The sequence below is a fragment of the Lemur catta genome, chromosome 5, assembly GCF_020740605.2.
Source record: "Lemur catta isolate mLemCat1 chromosome 5, mLemCat1.pri, whole genome shotgun sequence".
NCBI classification, from domain to species: domain Eukaryota; kingdom Metazoa; phylum Chordata; class Mammalia; order Primates; family Lemuridae; genus Lemur; species Lemur catta.
In genome coordinates, this window is record NC_059132.1 from 60082124 (window position 1) to 60097832 (window position 15709).

Below are 15709 nucleotides of genomic sequence, written 5' to 3' on the forward strand. Positions count from 1 at the left end.
TCATTCTGAGACTTAGAATCAAAGAATCAATTTTTAAACAGTTGAATTGAGTAAGATTTCTTAGTGCCAATTCATACAGAGCAAGCCTTCATTGAAGAGGCCATCTTGATTAGGCTCACCTAGCTCCCATCACGGTGGTAGGGCATGCAAGCTTGGATCTGTTTTAAAAATATGTTATCTTTTCCACTTTACACCTTTTCATGAATTCCTTTCCAGATGCCTTTCATTGCTTCATTTGTCTTTCCTGTCTTTACTATCCAATTAGGTGATTGTCATTGCTGATGACGTCTAAGTAGCAGAGCTGTACCTGGCTGCTACTGGGCATTTTGGAAAGATATGGGGAAGAAGTCATTTCACTAAGAGGGTTTTATGTTCAAAGATTAGAAAGCTTTTCAGTTGCAAGAGTCCCTAAATGTGAATATTAATTTAAAAGTGGAATTTAAAATTATTTATTTAATTAATGGCTAATCTGCTGAGAATGAGAGCAAGACAAGGAAGGGACGATGAGCAACGACGGATTCAGAATAAAGAAATGAGAAACTCTTAGAGAACGTGGACAGATGTTGAAAGGCAGCATTACTTTTGTTTTGTTTAGTACTGGCTCTGTCAAGAAATGGATTATTTTCATTTTATTTTAATTCATCCACCCTGGTTTACAACACATGTCTTATTTAAGTGTTGAAGGAGACAAGTGACTTACAACTTCTTACTACTGGGTAGTGTAAGTTTCTTTGTACTGATGTTTTATATAATCCATCAGAGACTCTCGAATGTACCCATTTTGGTGATTTGCTTAAGTCACTTAAGATAGTTGATGATTATTACAGCACAAAGTTGATGCAAAATGAAGTTCATACGCATTTGGACAAAAACTTAATTTATACCATCTTCTCTTCTCTTTGACTTTCCCGTCATTAATTTACTCATTTTGTCTCAAGTTCTCGGGGCTCTGTCTGACTCTTCTGTCTTTCTTATTCCCTCCATATCAAGGCCTCTTGATGTTCTTATATATCCCATATCCTTTGCTTCTTTCCTCCTGGCAGGCCCTCTTTGATTTTCTTTTAGAGTGTCATAATGATATTTCAACTTGTTTCTGAACCTCTCTTTTTTTTCTTCCACTAGCCCCCCACTCCCATAATGCTCCAAACTAGATTAATATTTCTATTTTCCAATTCTGTACATATTGCTGTCTTGCACTAAAATTTACTGGTTTCCTATTGCTTAGTAGAATAAGTACAAACTCTCAAGATTGGCACAAAAGAGCCTCCTCAATGCATAAAAAGTTCTTACCAGGTTTTCCCCAGTAATTACCCTACAATAATGTGTATAGTACATAAAAATGAGAGTTATTAAATGTCTATTAAAAATGAGCATTTCTTATGTTTTGGCCAAACTTGATTATTTACTGATATTTTCTAATGTTAAATGTGTTAACGTCCCAGTTCCTTTTGCTCAGAATGGAATAATACCTACATTATAAAATGATTCTAAATTAATTGGTAGATATGCTGTCTTCCTATTTTTGCCTATCAGTTATCGCATCAAGCCTTCAGAACTCCATCACAAAGTCATCACAATTGTGCCAGTCCAGACAGACTCCCTTGTTCTCATATCTAGATGTCTCCTAGCTGTTCTTTGATTCACTGAGCACTTTGTTTAGCATCATGTGTTATGCTGACTTTTCCCTACCACATCGTAGAGTAATTTACATATTTATATGATCTATTTTTCCTCCACAACTTGAGAGCAAACTCCTGGAAGACAGAATTTTCATACTTCTCTTTTGGTCTTTGCAGTATCCTTTACATAAGATTTACTAATCTATGAAATCGATAAATTTCAAGTGCTGTTGTTCTTGCTGTAGCAGGGCCATTTCTACAAGTGTAATCTTATATGGAAATCTATAGAGGAACAAAAAAATAGACTAGCTCTGGTTGGAAGAGGAGTGACTGTTACATTCTTCCCAAATATTCTTTTTCCCACCACCTTTGCTGACTGTACAGAACACCTGTGGCTGTGCTCAACCTTGTCTGAAAACTACAGCGTTCAGCTGATATGACACAGTCAAGCAGGGAGAGGCCTTTTACTATCACCACCCTAGTGGTTTACCAGAAGTCTTCAATTTGTGCTTCGAATAAACACTTAACAAAAGAGAAGTACATGAAGTTGCATGTGGGCTAGTGGTTAGCTTATGTTTTATATAATTGCATTGCCCATTTATTGCCAAATTTCATCCCTAATAAATACCATGCTCTCTGTTGGAAATATCTAGAAATTGAGGAGAAGGAAGCTAAGTGGGTAACAATAGGATTAGATATTTTCAGCAATAAATGACTTAGAAATAAAGTACATAAAGGTTTTCCCCATACTCTCTTGCCTTTTAAAAGAAGGCAGCTGAAATATGAGCAAGCCGATATTTTGCATGCATTCAGGAGGAAAGGGAGGGGGTTGATAGATTGGTTTGGGGGCCGAGTATTCTTCTTTTGTGTTCTGAAAGGTCTGGGTCATCACAGCTAGAGGCAGGGGCAGGATTTAGCTAAAAATAACCCTGGCTAAGAGGAGAGATGTCGGCTTTGTTGCGCAATTTTCTTATAAGAATGGGAAACATTTCTTTGAAAAGAGGTAGAAAGTTGCCTTGAATTCTGATCTGAAGAGGTGCCAAGTCTTGCTCGTCTCTAGAGCTATAGCCACTCCATTGGTAAGGGCAAAGAATACTAGTAATAAAAATGAAAATTTCAGGAAGGAAAGAGATAAAAGGGAAATGAATGGGGAACATGAGATAATATTTGCTTTTATGGTATAAAAATTCAGGTATATTTAGGTCTTCACTAAGTTCAGTATTCTAATAGCACCTCATCCTTCAAGATTCAAGTCTTTTACTCATTATCCCTCTTCTTGTCTTTCCTTTCTTCTTTCCTTCTCTCTCCCCCTCTTTATTCTACCCAGCAACCCTACCTTTTTATTTCATGTCTATCAGTGTGTTGAATGGGATGGTTCAAATAGGGTGGTTCCTATTGTCTGTTATCTAGAAATCCCTGCTAGGCCGGGCGTGGTGGCTCCTGCCTGTAATCCTAGCACTCTGGGAGGCAGAGGCGGGAGGATTGCTCCAGGTAAGGAGTTTGATACCAGTCTGAGCAAGAGCGAGAGCCGGCTCTACTAAAAATAGAAAGAAATTACATGGACAACTAAAAATACATACAGAAAAAATTAGCTGGGCATGGTGGCACATGCCTGTAGTCCCAGCTACTCAGGAGGCTGAGGCAGGAGGATCACTTGAGCCCAGGAGTTTGAGGTTGCTGTGAGCTAGGCTGATGCCACAGCACTCTAGCCTGGGCAACAGAGTGAGACTCTGTCTCAAAATAAATAAATAAATAAATAAATAAATAAATAAATAAATAAATAAATAAAATAGAAATCCCTGCTAAAGCCCCAACGCTGCTACGAGAACAACCTCAGAATACCACTGCCTCCTAAGGCCAGATGGCAGGGAGATCCCGGGCTGTTTAGAGGCCAAGCTGAGCTACCCTCATGCAGTCACCTCTCTCCGGACACAATAAACAGGAGATGAGGTATTTGAGGGGGGAGTTATAATTCAGTGGTCTGGCAGAGAATGTTTATGAGACTGACTCTTTAAGTATTGATAGAGGTAATTACTCACTGGGTTTAACATAAGGAAAGAACGACATCTCATTCCCCGGGTGAATGTCTGCTAATGAATCCAACTTTCTGATCTACTCCGTGTCTATGTGAACAGGAGAAGAGGATTGGTAGAAACCCCAGGAAGGGGTCGGCAGCGCTCCAGTATTATTGCCACTCCATTGCTTGGGGAGGTTATGATGCATGAGTTTTCTGTGGGTCAGTTGGCAGATAGCTGACCTTGAGCCAGTTTTTTTCAACAGGCTGCCTGCAGGGTGAAGGGAACAGCAGCAGAGGCTGTGGAGAATACTACAGATGGCAGAGCTGGAGGGTGGGTAGGAGAAGCAAGCCAGAGCATTTCCCCTGGGAAACGAACTATCCAGTGAGGTGTCCCCATGGGTGGGTATCCTGAAAAATTACAAGTGAACCCCACAATAAAGACACTCACTACTCAGAAGGAATTCAAGTCTAGTCCCTGTTCACCATGAGAAGGCTGCAGTAGCACCATATAAGTCAGCAATGTCAGAACTTGTCCATCTCTCCTAATCCTCTGTCTCACGCTGGCACAGCCAGAGGAATGGAGACCCAGAGGTGGTGGGAGAACCATAGCAGGGACTGACTGCATCTGCTTTCTCCATTAAGTCCCTTGAGCCAACATAAGGGAAGGCATCAAACAATTTAAATATGAGATGAGTTGAAACTTCACTAGACCTGACTTGTCAGACCTCGGGTGACTAGAACACATGAAATGTGTCCAAGATGATGTTAAGAGGACGAGAATTAAGTAGAGCATGATTGAAGACAGCTATTAGAGAAAGATAAAGTCATTTTCTTTTGTATCCTAACAAATTTAGGATTTAGGATTTTTTACTAAACAATTTTAGACTGTTTAGTAAACCCCAGGCTATGGAGGCATTACAGTTGCATAGTACTTATATTGTCTGTCATAACATGGTGAAAGTTAGCTGCCAGAACGTGGCTGGCTTTCATAAAGAATCCTGAGAATTCAATCTTTTTTATAGCATGACTAGCATGGTTAATATTCTAGCTCTTTGATTCTAATAACTTGACCCACAATAATCTGCTGTGATTCTAAAGTAAGCTGTTAATTGTCTTATTTGCAAGCTAACTTCTGTTATTTGTGACAAATTTTGATAGGAATTTCCCAATGGGAGTGATAGATTTTCTTTTGATTTTCTGTTAAGTGAAGATAAAAAAAAAACTTCGACAAACTGGCATTTTAGATTTTAACGTCTCTAAGCAGTCAGTTTTTATTTTTGAAGAGGAGACCCATTACACCCAAGCATGCATTAAAAAAGCAATGAAACTAAAAGAAGCTTGCCATGGGATGGATCATTAAGAACCATCTCAGAAATAGATGGAATGGATGTGGGCTTAGCAGTTGCTGTCGTAGATGATGCGGCACTTCAGGAGCTTGAGATAATTGTCAATCTTATGTGAATCCCTGCGTAGGCAGTGGAGCAGGTTATAAAAAGCAAAAAGGCGAGAGTCTTCATCAGCCATCTGCAGGGATGGAAGTCCCGACCAGACGGAGTAGACCTCATTTTCTCTGATTCCAGGATGAACCTAATTAGCAAAAAGACAGTGACTTATTATTCCTATTGTTAATATTTTTATATGCTTGTTCTTTCTAATTATTGAATCAACATTTGGGAAAGAGATAAAGATATAAAATTTTAGCCAAAGGCAAAATGATCTTCACATATTTGGGCCAGTGCATCAGAAATTGATTAATATAAAAAATAGAAGGAGAACACATGCATAAGTTTTCTGTATGCATGTGATCACAGGTGAAGTATGTTTTTGCAGGATTAGACAGGTGGAGAACCAGAAAGTTGCTATTAATATTTGAGTATACATAGATGTGGATTTGACCAAGGGACAGCGGAGAAGCTAGCTCCAGTTCTCTCACTTGAGGAACTATTTCATTGCCTGAATCTTGTCCTTGATGGGCCATCTGTACTTCATTTCTTCTGACAGTTCACCGTTTATCTTCTTCCTGCTTTGAGCTGAATCTATTCCCCATATAGTGTATGTGCCAACAACCTCGGAAATGATAAGGATTGTATTTGATGCTTTGGGGTACAGATAACCTAGTGATGACTGCGACTAAGAGGATCTGTTGAAGTAGTCAGGAGACTTTCATTCCACCAAGGACAGGTACCTCCCAAATTTCTATGAGGAACAGCTGCTTTCTCTTGAGGTCCCTGGGGTAGAAGTTTCTGGGAAAAGCACCTTTAAGAAGGGGGTGCTGGCACCAGCCCATCAGTGGTGAGGGCTGCGTAGCAGGGGTGGGAGCACATCTATGAAAACAAAAAGAGGCTGAACAGCATGAGAGAGAGAGTACCATGCATTTTCCCACTCTATCAGCCCCAGAGATCTTGGAGACCAAGTAGCCATCTTGGCAACTTGCAGGATGTCAGCCAGTTTGGAGAGCTATTGGGTGTAAATCTGGGATATTTGTACATCCTGTTCTGCTGGCTGAATTTTTCCTACAGAATAAGAATATTTTTAAAATCTGAGATTCCCTATTGGATTGAGAGAGAGAGAGAGAGAGAACTCATGCACATATTTATTTGTTGCCTTGCTTTATGTTTTTATTTTTGGTGCTTGAGCCCTAAGACAAAATTTACTGTGCAAGGGACAATGATATAAACAATAGAAAATAAACCATAGAAAAAAAAAAAGATCAGAAAATGAAGTATTATAGAACAGATTAATGACCTCAGAATGTAGGCTCATAGTAATGAAGAAAATAACTTGAAAATCAAGGTTTTTATTTCATATGTTCCAAGGTTAAAATGTGCTTTGTGTTTGTGTTGGGTACATTCTTCTACCATGAAAATGATAAAAAATGACACATGATAACATGTACTTAGTACACAAAAAGAGAAATGTAAAATTGCTTCTGTTATTATTCTGATAATCATGGATATTTTTCTTTAGACGATACCTTATTTCTGAGAACTTCGAAAAGCTGTTTAGATGTTATCTCACTAATGTTGACATTATCCCATCTGAATGGAGACATGTATTACAAAATACTAATGCAATCTAAATATGACAAATTATTTGGGGAGATTAAATGCAATGATAGGAGTTTTGATTTTGGAGCCCCAAGCAAAAGAAAATTTAGGATAAGACAACTTTCCATAAATTAAAAAATAAAGAACATTCCAAAAAAGATACACCTCCTTCTCTTGTAACCCCCTGAAATCTAGTGCTTGTGCAATGCCCCCAAAATCAATGCAGTCTGTGTACATTGATGCTATGACATCATCTTTTCACTCTCCTTGCCTCCCTGACAAGTCTGTGCAATAGATCAGGGAATGAGGGGTGGGGTACCCATGGATCTGATATTGATTTTCTCCTTTCTCCCTTCCCACGCTTATCTTGCAGCCAGGGGAGAAAAGAGAAAGAATCTGACCAGAATTTGAATAGCAGGTGTCCTGGATACTTAGGAGAAAACATTTATTTTGCAGATTCTATTCTCTGGTTTTCTTCCCTTGGAAATATTTAACTGCCTGTCCCCATGAAGGGGCAAGTCTTTGGTGGATTTGTGTATAGTGTATGGAAAGCTACAGCTGTCAAATATCACAGGATTATAGAATTCTAAGATTCATTTACATTAGAATCTATCAGTGTAAATGACTATGCTCTTTCTTTGTTTAACAGCAGTCTGGAATACAGAATGTCTAAATTTCCTTCTTTCAAAATGAGATATTTCCCATCCCACAGGTCACCTGTTTCATCAGTGAGAAAAACAAAGAAGCACCAAGAGGCTGTTCACCTGGCCAACTATCTTCTCCATGCCCTCCAGAAGTCTTTTGTTTTGTTCCTCAATCTCTATGGCTCTGGATAGGATAGCATCCGGGGCTTCTTGCATACCACGCACTTCCGCGACTAGATGATACAAGGGATCGTTCCAGGAGCGCAAGACTCTGAGTACCAAGTTCAAAAGGTCTTCGTGCTAAGAAACCACACAGAACAAGTGCATTAAAATAAGCCAAATACAACAGGGTTAGGTACATGTGATTTTTGCTCAGAGAGGCTGGAATAAACTGGCTCTTTATTATTCCTATGTGTATGTAATTTTTTTTGTAGGTTATAGAAGTTGTAGAAATGCAAATTTTAAGCTATTGATCTACACTTTGCTATAATAAAAAAAAATCTGGGTTACTGCGATAACTAATTTTTCTAATGGGAATTCTAATTGATAACATGAAGAATTTTGTTTTCTTTTTGAAATTCTATCCTTATTAAGATCTTTTATATTTGATTAATTTGCTTATCCTTGGGGAGAAACTAAAGTTTTGCTGGAACTCAATGGGTGTCTCTAGTACCTGACTCAGGAAAGATAGATTCCACCAATGTCAGTGATAAGGAGCCCAAATAATTGTCACCCAAGAATTCATGCCTATTAATGAATCCAATTGTTCATTAATATAGTCATTTGTAATTTGTAATTTTATTTTAGGATATTAGAACAAAGAGACAACAAAGATGACATGGCGCTCATAAACATCTTTCCCCAACCTATGCAATCCCTTGCCCCACGCTGCTAGCAGAGCAGTCTATTCTACTGGCATATGCTGGTGAATAAAATGGAACAATGTTATATTTAATAACAGCATCAATGGAGTTCACACTGGAGTTTTGGCCGCCGAGTATGCACATTCCAGGATTGTACATGAGACTCTAAGTAGCTGATTATCTCTGATTAAAAATGCTTACCGTGTCGATGTCTGTGAACTAGTCTAGTGGTGATGAGAATGAGGAACAGTGGAGAAACGAAGGGACATTGCAATGGAAACATGCAGTAGGATATGAAAGAAGAGCTGTAAAGAGGTGCAAGCGGTAAAGTGAATGTCAGTGGGGTTTTGTTGGGAGCCCTGTGGCACAATGATTAAGAGTGAAGGCTTTGACTTGGTATGGTTTCACCCATCCCCGCCTACCCCTCCAGAACCTGCGTGATTTCTGTTGAGTTTTACTTCCATCTGTGCACATGAGTGCTGTTTGGTTAGTTCCAATTTAAAAGTGAGTATTTGCAGTATTTGCTTTTCCATTCTTGCGATACTTCACTTACGAAGCCCAGATTCACTGCTTGCTAGCCACGTGACTGGTGCAAATTGTATAACTTCTCTGAGTCTCAGTTTCCTTATCTCAGTGAGTATCATAACAGTACCTTGTGTTATAGGATTTTGGGGAGGATTAGCTACAGTAATGCACGTAAAGTGTTTTGTGCCGTTTGTGCTCTGGCCTCGTAGTACAGGTCAAGTATTACTAATCCGAAAAACCCAAATCCGAAATGCTCCAGTGAGCACTTCCTTCGAGTGTTAGGTCTGTGCTCAAAAAATTTCCAAATTTGGACCATTTTGGATTTCAGACTAGGAATACTCAGCCTGTAGCTCTCAATAAATGTTATTTCCTCTTCCTCCTCCTCCTTTTTCTCCTCCTCTCTTATTATTACCATAATTATCATGATTATTATTAATGAGCATAGCAGACAGTATGCTGGTGCCATTAATAAAATTGTAAACAAAGAACACTTTGTATTTGTGGGGGGCATATATACAGAAAATTTTTATTTTAAATTAGGTTAAGACTGTGGTTATGGCAGAGAATCAGAAGGGAGAGATTGTAACAATAAAAGATTGGAGCTGGGATACATGATTGAGGCTTGATATGCAGACTGTTGTCAGCAGAATAGAGCAACAGTTACAGCAGTGAAAAGCCAAATATAATAGTTTACAGGACCTGTGTTAGCAGGCTGACTTTGGTTAAGAAGTAGCAGACAGTAGAGAAATCAGTGAAGAATGAAGAAGTAGCTGCCAGAGAAGTAGAAACAGAACCAGAAGAAAGCCTTGGAAGTCCAGAAGAGATAGCTCAAATAGTGCAGGAGTCAGTCATGTAAATGCTACTGATGTGGGAGTCACTAGAAACATGTAATAAATAAAACTGCATTTGCTTTTCTTACATAGACATGAGCACATATTTGTCCATGGAAGTCCAATTCAGTTCAAACTTTCATGCAGTGTAATATATACCATCCTAGGTGCCAGGCATTGGTTAAACTAATCCATCTACATGGACAATTTATGGTACTGCTATTTAGTTTGCTGCTACAATCTTTACTTAGCATTTAATCATAATGTAATTTTTCTTTGCTTATTCTTCTTTCATTTTTCTCTGCATGAGCAATTACCATTAGCTATTACGACACCACTAATAACCAGCAGCATGATAATAATAGTGTACTGCCTCAGTGTTTTGGGGAAAAACCTGAATAAAAGACTCACATGGATCTGTTGGGCTTGCTCCTTGTCTTCAGGGGTGGAGAGGGAAGAAGTGTGGCAGCTGTTGATGGCCTTGGTAATGAACCCTCTGCCCTGAGCATACCGTTTATCCTGGAAATGATGAAGCAAATTCAATTAGTTGGGGTTGCTTGTGCATTGAATAAATGTATCCATTACCCGAATATTAAAACATTTGATAGATGTGTATTTTTAAAAAGAGAGCTACAAAAAATGGAAATTAAGAATCAAGAAAGTAACCCTTTTGCCTACTTCTCTTTCCATTACCTCTATAAACTCATTTTTAATCTAACTTTTCTAAATCTCAAGCTCTTCCCTCCTTTAAGATTCCCTTGTTTACTTTCATTCTTCTCGCAAGTTAATATTTGGACAGCAAACACTAAAAATAGACAAAATATGAAACATAAAATGTTTTGTTAAGTATCATCTTTCTCTAGCATTTGGGCTGAATGCCATAGTGCATATGAATTTACATTTATCCATTTAATCTCTTGTTTATTGTGGGTCCAAACTGATAGACTTCTCTTAATAGGTGTTATAATATAACTTTTATTTGAATAATCTCTGAGTCTACCCACCTGTACCTTACTTACCAAGTTCAACATAGATATGGAATACAATTTTTTTGATTGTGACAAAATAAGTCAGAAACACAGGGCACAGGGCCCAAAACTTTAGGAAATATAAAGCAATGAACTGAGGAGAAGGAAAGAAGAAATATTAGCTAACACATTGACAGAGACAGACTAATCTTTAGCAAAAGTTATAAAAGTTTAAAGGAATTACTAGGAAGCTATGTAAGACAAAAGAGGGGCAGCCAAAAACAGAGGCTGAAAGAGAAGCTAATGAGTAAAAAGAACTCTGTGAATGTGTATCTATTACAAACATGAAGGCCCTTCCATTTACTGAAGTGCTAATCTATTGCCTGCTCCTTGACTGACCTAAAGAGTTAACATCTGACTTTCAAATATCTTAATCAGAAAAAGAGTACCTGTTTCCAATTCTAAATCAGCCCCTTATTGCAATTATAAACGTACCCACTGGAAATACTGGAAAAATGATTCATTGCATTTTGGGGTCCTGAAAAGCTGTTATAATTTTTTCCCTAACATGGATTAAGCTTAGTTTACTTCTGTTCCATCCACCCAATTCACTGCAGTGCAACATGCATTTATTGGGTATCGATGGTGTGCTAAGTGAAAAATGCCTACGAAGTCTGTCCCCTACAGGCAAGAACAGGAAATCAACCTTCTCCCTTTTCCTCAGCCCCACCTAAAAGCACTTTATGTCTGTCTCTAATTTTTTTTTATTTCAGCATATTTTGGGGGTACAAAAATTTAGGTTATGTATATTGCCCTTGTCCCTCCTCCCCCCCGAATCAGAGCTTCAAGCATGTCCATCCCCTAGACGGTGCGCACTGCACTCATTATGTATGTATACACCCATCCCCTCCCCACCCAACATCTGCCCGACATCCGATTAATGTACCTGATTAATGTTATTGCTCTTAGGTGATGTGCTCTTAGGTGATGACCAGTGAAACCAATTTGATGGTGAGTACATGTGGTACTTATTTTTCCATTCTTGGGATACTTCACTTAGTAGAATGGGTTCCAACTCTTTCCAGGAAAATACAAGAGGTGCTATATCACCATTGTTTCTTATAGCTGAGTAGTACTCCATGGTATACATATGCCACATTTTATTAATCCACTCATGTATGGATGGGCACTTGGGTTGTTTCCACATCTTTGCAATTGTGAATTGTGCTGCTATAAACATTCGAGTGCAGATGTCTTTTTTTATAGAATGTCTTTTGTTCTTTTGGGTAGATGCCCAATAATGGGATTAAAGTGAATTAAGGAAAAATTTTATGAATCATTACATTCTTTGAGATTTCATGAAACTGTCTCTTTCTTCTTGTTTTGCATTTTATTAGCTGATGCCCTCTTTTGCCTATTAAGGTATATTATTTGCAATTGGGCTCAGGAGGTTTCCTCCTTTAAAATGTAGTGCAGCCCAGTGGTTTGTGTGAAGGCTCTTTCAGAGGAGAAGCAAGAAGTGTGGTACTTACAAATTCGTTGAACATTTCTGAGGAGAGGTTATGGATGTAGTGGGACAGGATGACCGCACGGTCAAACAGGTCTCGAAGGGACACCTGGCAGTTGACAGCCCCCCCGGGACAGATGGGCAGGGAGGCCACACTCTTGCACAGGAGCAGGTTGGACCCCAGCAGCAGCAGCAGCAGCAGAAGCGACCCACCTTAAACAAGAACACCAGCCACGGTGAGATGATCTATTCCGCTGAGGTTACCAAAAGTAATCATGCAGGGGGAAGCCATATCTCTCCCCACTGCCCTCAGCTGCATAATTTGGTACTGTAATAGTGGGGGTGGGCGAAGAATCAACACTTTCCACTGTGTAAATTTAGATATATAATTATATTTGCACAGATATATGGTTTGAGAAGTGGGTTACTGCCTGCATTTTTGTATGGCTCCCTGAAGTGCTTCTGTACTTTGCAAACATTTGGAGCTAAAATTAATTCGGAGCCAGGGTGTTCAGGTCATTCTCTTAAGATAGTTTAATGTCCTGGGAATTTCTGCAGATTTTTCAGCAGCCGGGCTCTTCAGGAGTTTGTAATTTTTTAAAGTCAGTGTCTGATATTTACATTTTAGACACTGATGTGACAAGGACAGCACAGTTGATCTGTTTGATTTATCTTCATGCCTGATGAGAATAAACACATAATTGCTTGATTGCTAATACTGAGTATGAAGAGAATACTAACAGAAAAATGATGCTGTAGCTTGGATCTGCTCACTCATCATAATAATTCCATGCATTTACTCAACACTTTGCCAAAAGCTTAAACATTTTTTTCTGAATTTGAGCTTCATAATAACCCTGTCAGATAAACTGGACTTTGTAATTATCATCAAATGACATTGATGCAACAGATGGCTTAGGAAGGTGAAGTGATTTCCCCAAGTCCTATGACTCACAGATAAGAAAGGCAGGAGGCCAGGACTGTGGTCTTTGCACCTCCCCTTGTCACATCACACACACCTGTGGGCTCTCTGTCTGCATCCGTGTAACAGGGACCACATCAGTAGCCGTGATGGCTCAGTGTCTGCAGAGGTTATTGCTGTTACTTGTAAAGAACAACACTTTGCCTTTGATTGCATGATAACAGAGGCCCGAGGAGGCTTGATTTTATCCACTTTTCCTGTTCTAACTAAAACACTCACTTTTAAAATCTTCCACAATGATCAGAGATGGCTGTCGTCATCAATTTGCTATCTCAGCAGATGGGTAAATACAGACCTGTAACATCACTAATTTTCACTTTCAAAAGGAAAGAAACAAGATATAGCTATCAAATTAAAATCAGTTTTCAACTTCAGTGACACTACTCCAAAAGAATACCTGATATAAAGATGTGTTTATCGGAAAACTAAGTTCCACAGAACCTTTGATAAATGCAATCAGAAATGTACGAGATAAAGTGAGGCAGTTGCTAAAGATTAATTTGTGAAAAAATACCTAAACTTAAACACCTAAAAATACCTAAAAACTTTGGTGTTGAGAATAACTAAATCCTTTAGCTTCAAAATAAAAAAGATATTAATATTATGAGATGACTCCTATTATGGACTTTTAATTTACCAAAAACACAGTGCTTCTAAATGTTTATTTTATGCATGCTATGGTCATATAATGTAGCCAAATGGAGAGTTGATCTACATGTGTAAATAAAATGTCCTTTGCAGATAGAGAGATAGGAAAAGCGGCTCTAGGAAATTCATAACTGGATAGATGTTCTTTAATTGTGAGTGCATTTATCTGCACATTTATCATCCAAGGAATTTTCATAGTCCAAGATGAGATAAAATAGACAAATGTTTTTGTTCTTCATTTCATAAAACAAATTTTATGGTTGTTACTAATTTATTTTTCTTGCAAATGTCAACCAAGGAAACAAAGGTGATTAGTTATTCCTAGCCAGCTTGTTTTTCCTTTTGAAATGTCATTTGGCTTGAACAAAATTGACAAAGCAGTAGAAGAGACAATTTTGTTATCATTGTCTATCTTATGGCTTCAGATTGAAAGTTTCATCAGGTTGGTTCAAGTTGATCAATCCACATAAGAGGGCTGGGAACCAGGAAATGTAAATTTCTGCCCTCTGGAGTTGTGACAAATTGGACCCATGGCCTCTTTTGGTCTTGCTCTAGTCCAGAGTTTCTCAATCTTGGTATTATTGGCATTTGAATCTGGATAATTCTGTGTTCTGGGGACTGGCCTGTGGATTGTAGGCTGTTTAGCAGCATCGCTGACCTCTACTCATTAGATATCAGGAGCACATTTCCCTTGTCTCCCTGCCTCAGTTAAGACAACCCAAAATGTCTCCAGACATTGCCATATGTCGCTGGGAGAACCAGGATTTCCCCATTTGAGAACCACCATTCTATTCTTTTGTGCCGTTGTTCAATTACTTTCTAGAGCAATGATTACATAGTACTTCTAAACTCTGTGAACCAGAAACCTGTTGTTATCACCTAAAATTTCACATTAATCCCCCCATATGAGTGTTGGTAAAGCCGGCAACTTGGTGAGTTGTGGCACATACCTTTCAGTGGAGATCCTTTGCTGTCCATGGCAGGGATGACCGTGGGAAACACACTTCCCCAGAGAAGATCGGAAGCCCCACAGCTTTCTCTGTCCCAGATGCTGGCTCTATAAGCCTTTGACATCTTCATGAATATATTGAATCAGGCATTCTCTTCCCTTTTCCTGGTCCTCTATTTCCGTCATTGAGATTACTCCCATAATTTCAAACATCAAATGGTATTTTATCTCTTATTCATATTCAGGAAGGCATATTGGCCAGAAATGAACATTCTAGGAAGGATTTTGATTAATTAGACCAAAAGGAAATGAGAGAAATGATGAAGGTGAGACCTGGAGACCAGTTTGGGTTAGAGGATCTATAAAACTCCAGAAGTCATTTACTTTAAAGTTTGTGTTAGAGGATCTATAAAACTACAGAAGTGATTTAATTTAATGTTTACCTTTATTTCTCTGCAGTTTATTGAATATATAGCATTATATTTCACTTAGTTAATAGTCTCATGTACTATCAATTATCCAATTTCTTAGTCAAGATTGCTAGGTAAATATTTCCAAATTTACACAATAAATGCCAAGAGATATAGAATAAGGATTGAGAAAGTAAGATTTTCAATTCCCTGTTACATTCTCATTAAATTTCCCTCATTTTTTTCTTGCTTGTATACATTCTCTTTTGTTCCTTTTAAAATGGTATGTATATATGGTGCTTTGTTTTATAATGCACATTTTTATCTGTTTATTTCTTTTGATTTTGAAATAGATGTAAAATTGGGTTTCAACCTGCAGTTTAGAGATTAAAAAACAATGGCTTGGTGAGACAATGTAAAGGACAGGAAAGACGTAATTCTTCTATAGTTGAGTTAGATGCAGGAAGGATTGTTATTCCCAGGGAAATCAGAAGAGATGTCAGGGAGGCTAAGGAATGAATCACCTAACAAATGTGGCAGTGAACCCAAATCTAAGACGAACAAGATATCACCTCTGCTTTAAGAGAGTTTATTTTGGGAAAACAATGTAGCAGTTTTCAAAGGCAAACACACACACACATACACACACACACATGCACATACACTCACACACACACACACACACACACACACACACACA

At 38.4% G+C, this 15709-nt stretch overlaps 1 protein-coding gene across 1 annotated transcript; it reads right to left on the reverse strand.

Annotated features, from left to right (window-relative positions):
- Positions 1 to 4874: 4874 nt before the first annotated feature.
- On the reverse strand, positions 4875 to 14675 carry PRL (prolactin). Its single transcript, XM_045551880.1, has 5 exons — positions 14601 to 14675; positions 12046 to 12233; positions 9957 to 10064; positions 7448 to 7627; positions 4875 to 5223 (listed from the first exon to the last, which is right to left on the reverse strand). The coding sequence occupies exons 1-5, from the start codon at positions 14626 to 14628 to the stop codon at positions 5032 to 5034; spliced, it is 696 nt and encodes a 231-aa protein (XP_045407836.1). The 5' UTR covers positions 14629 to 14675; the 3' UTR covers positions 4875 to 5031.
- Between the last annotated feature and the right edge of the window lie 1034 nt (positions 14676 to 15709).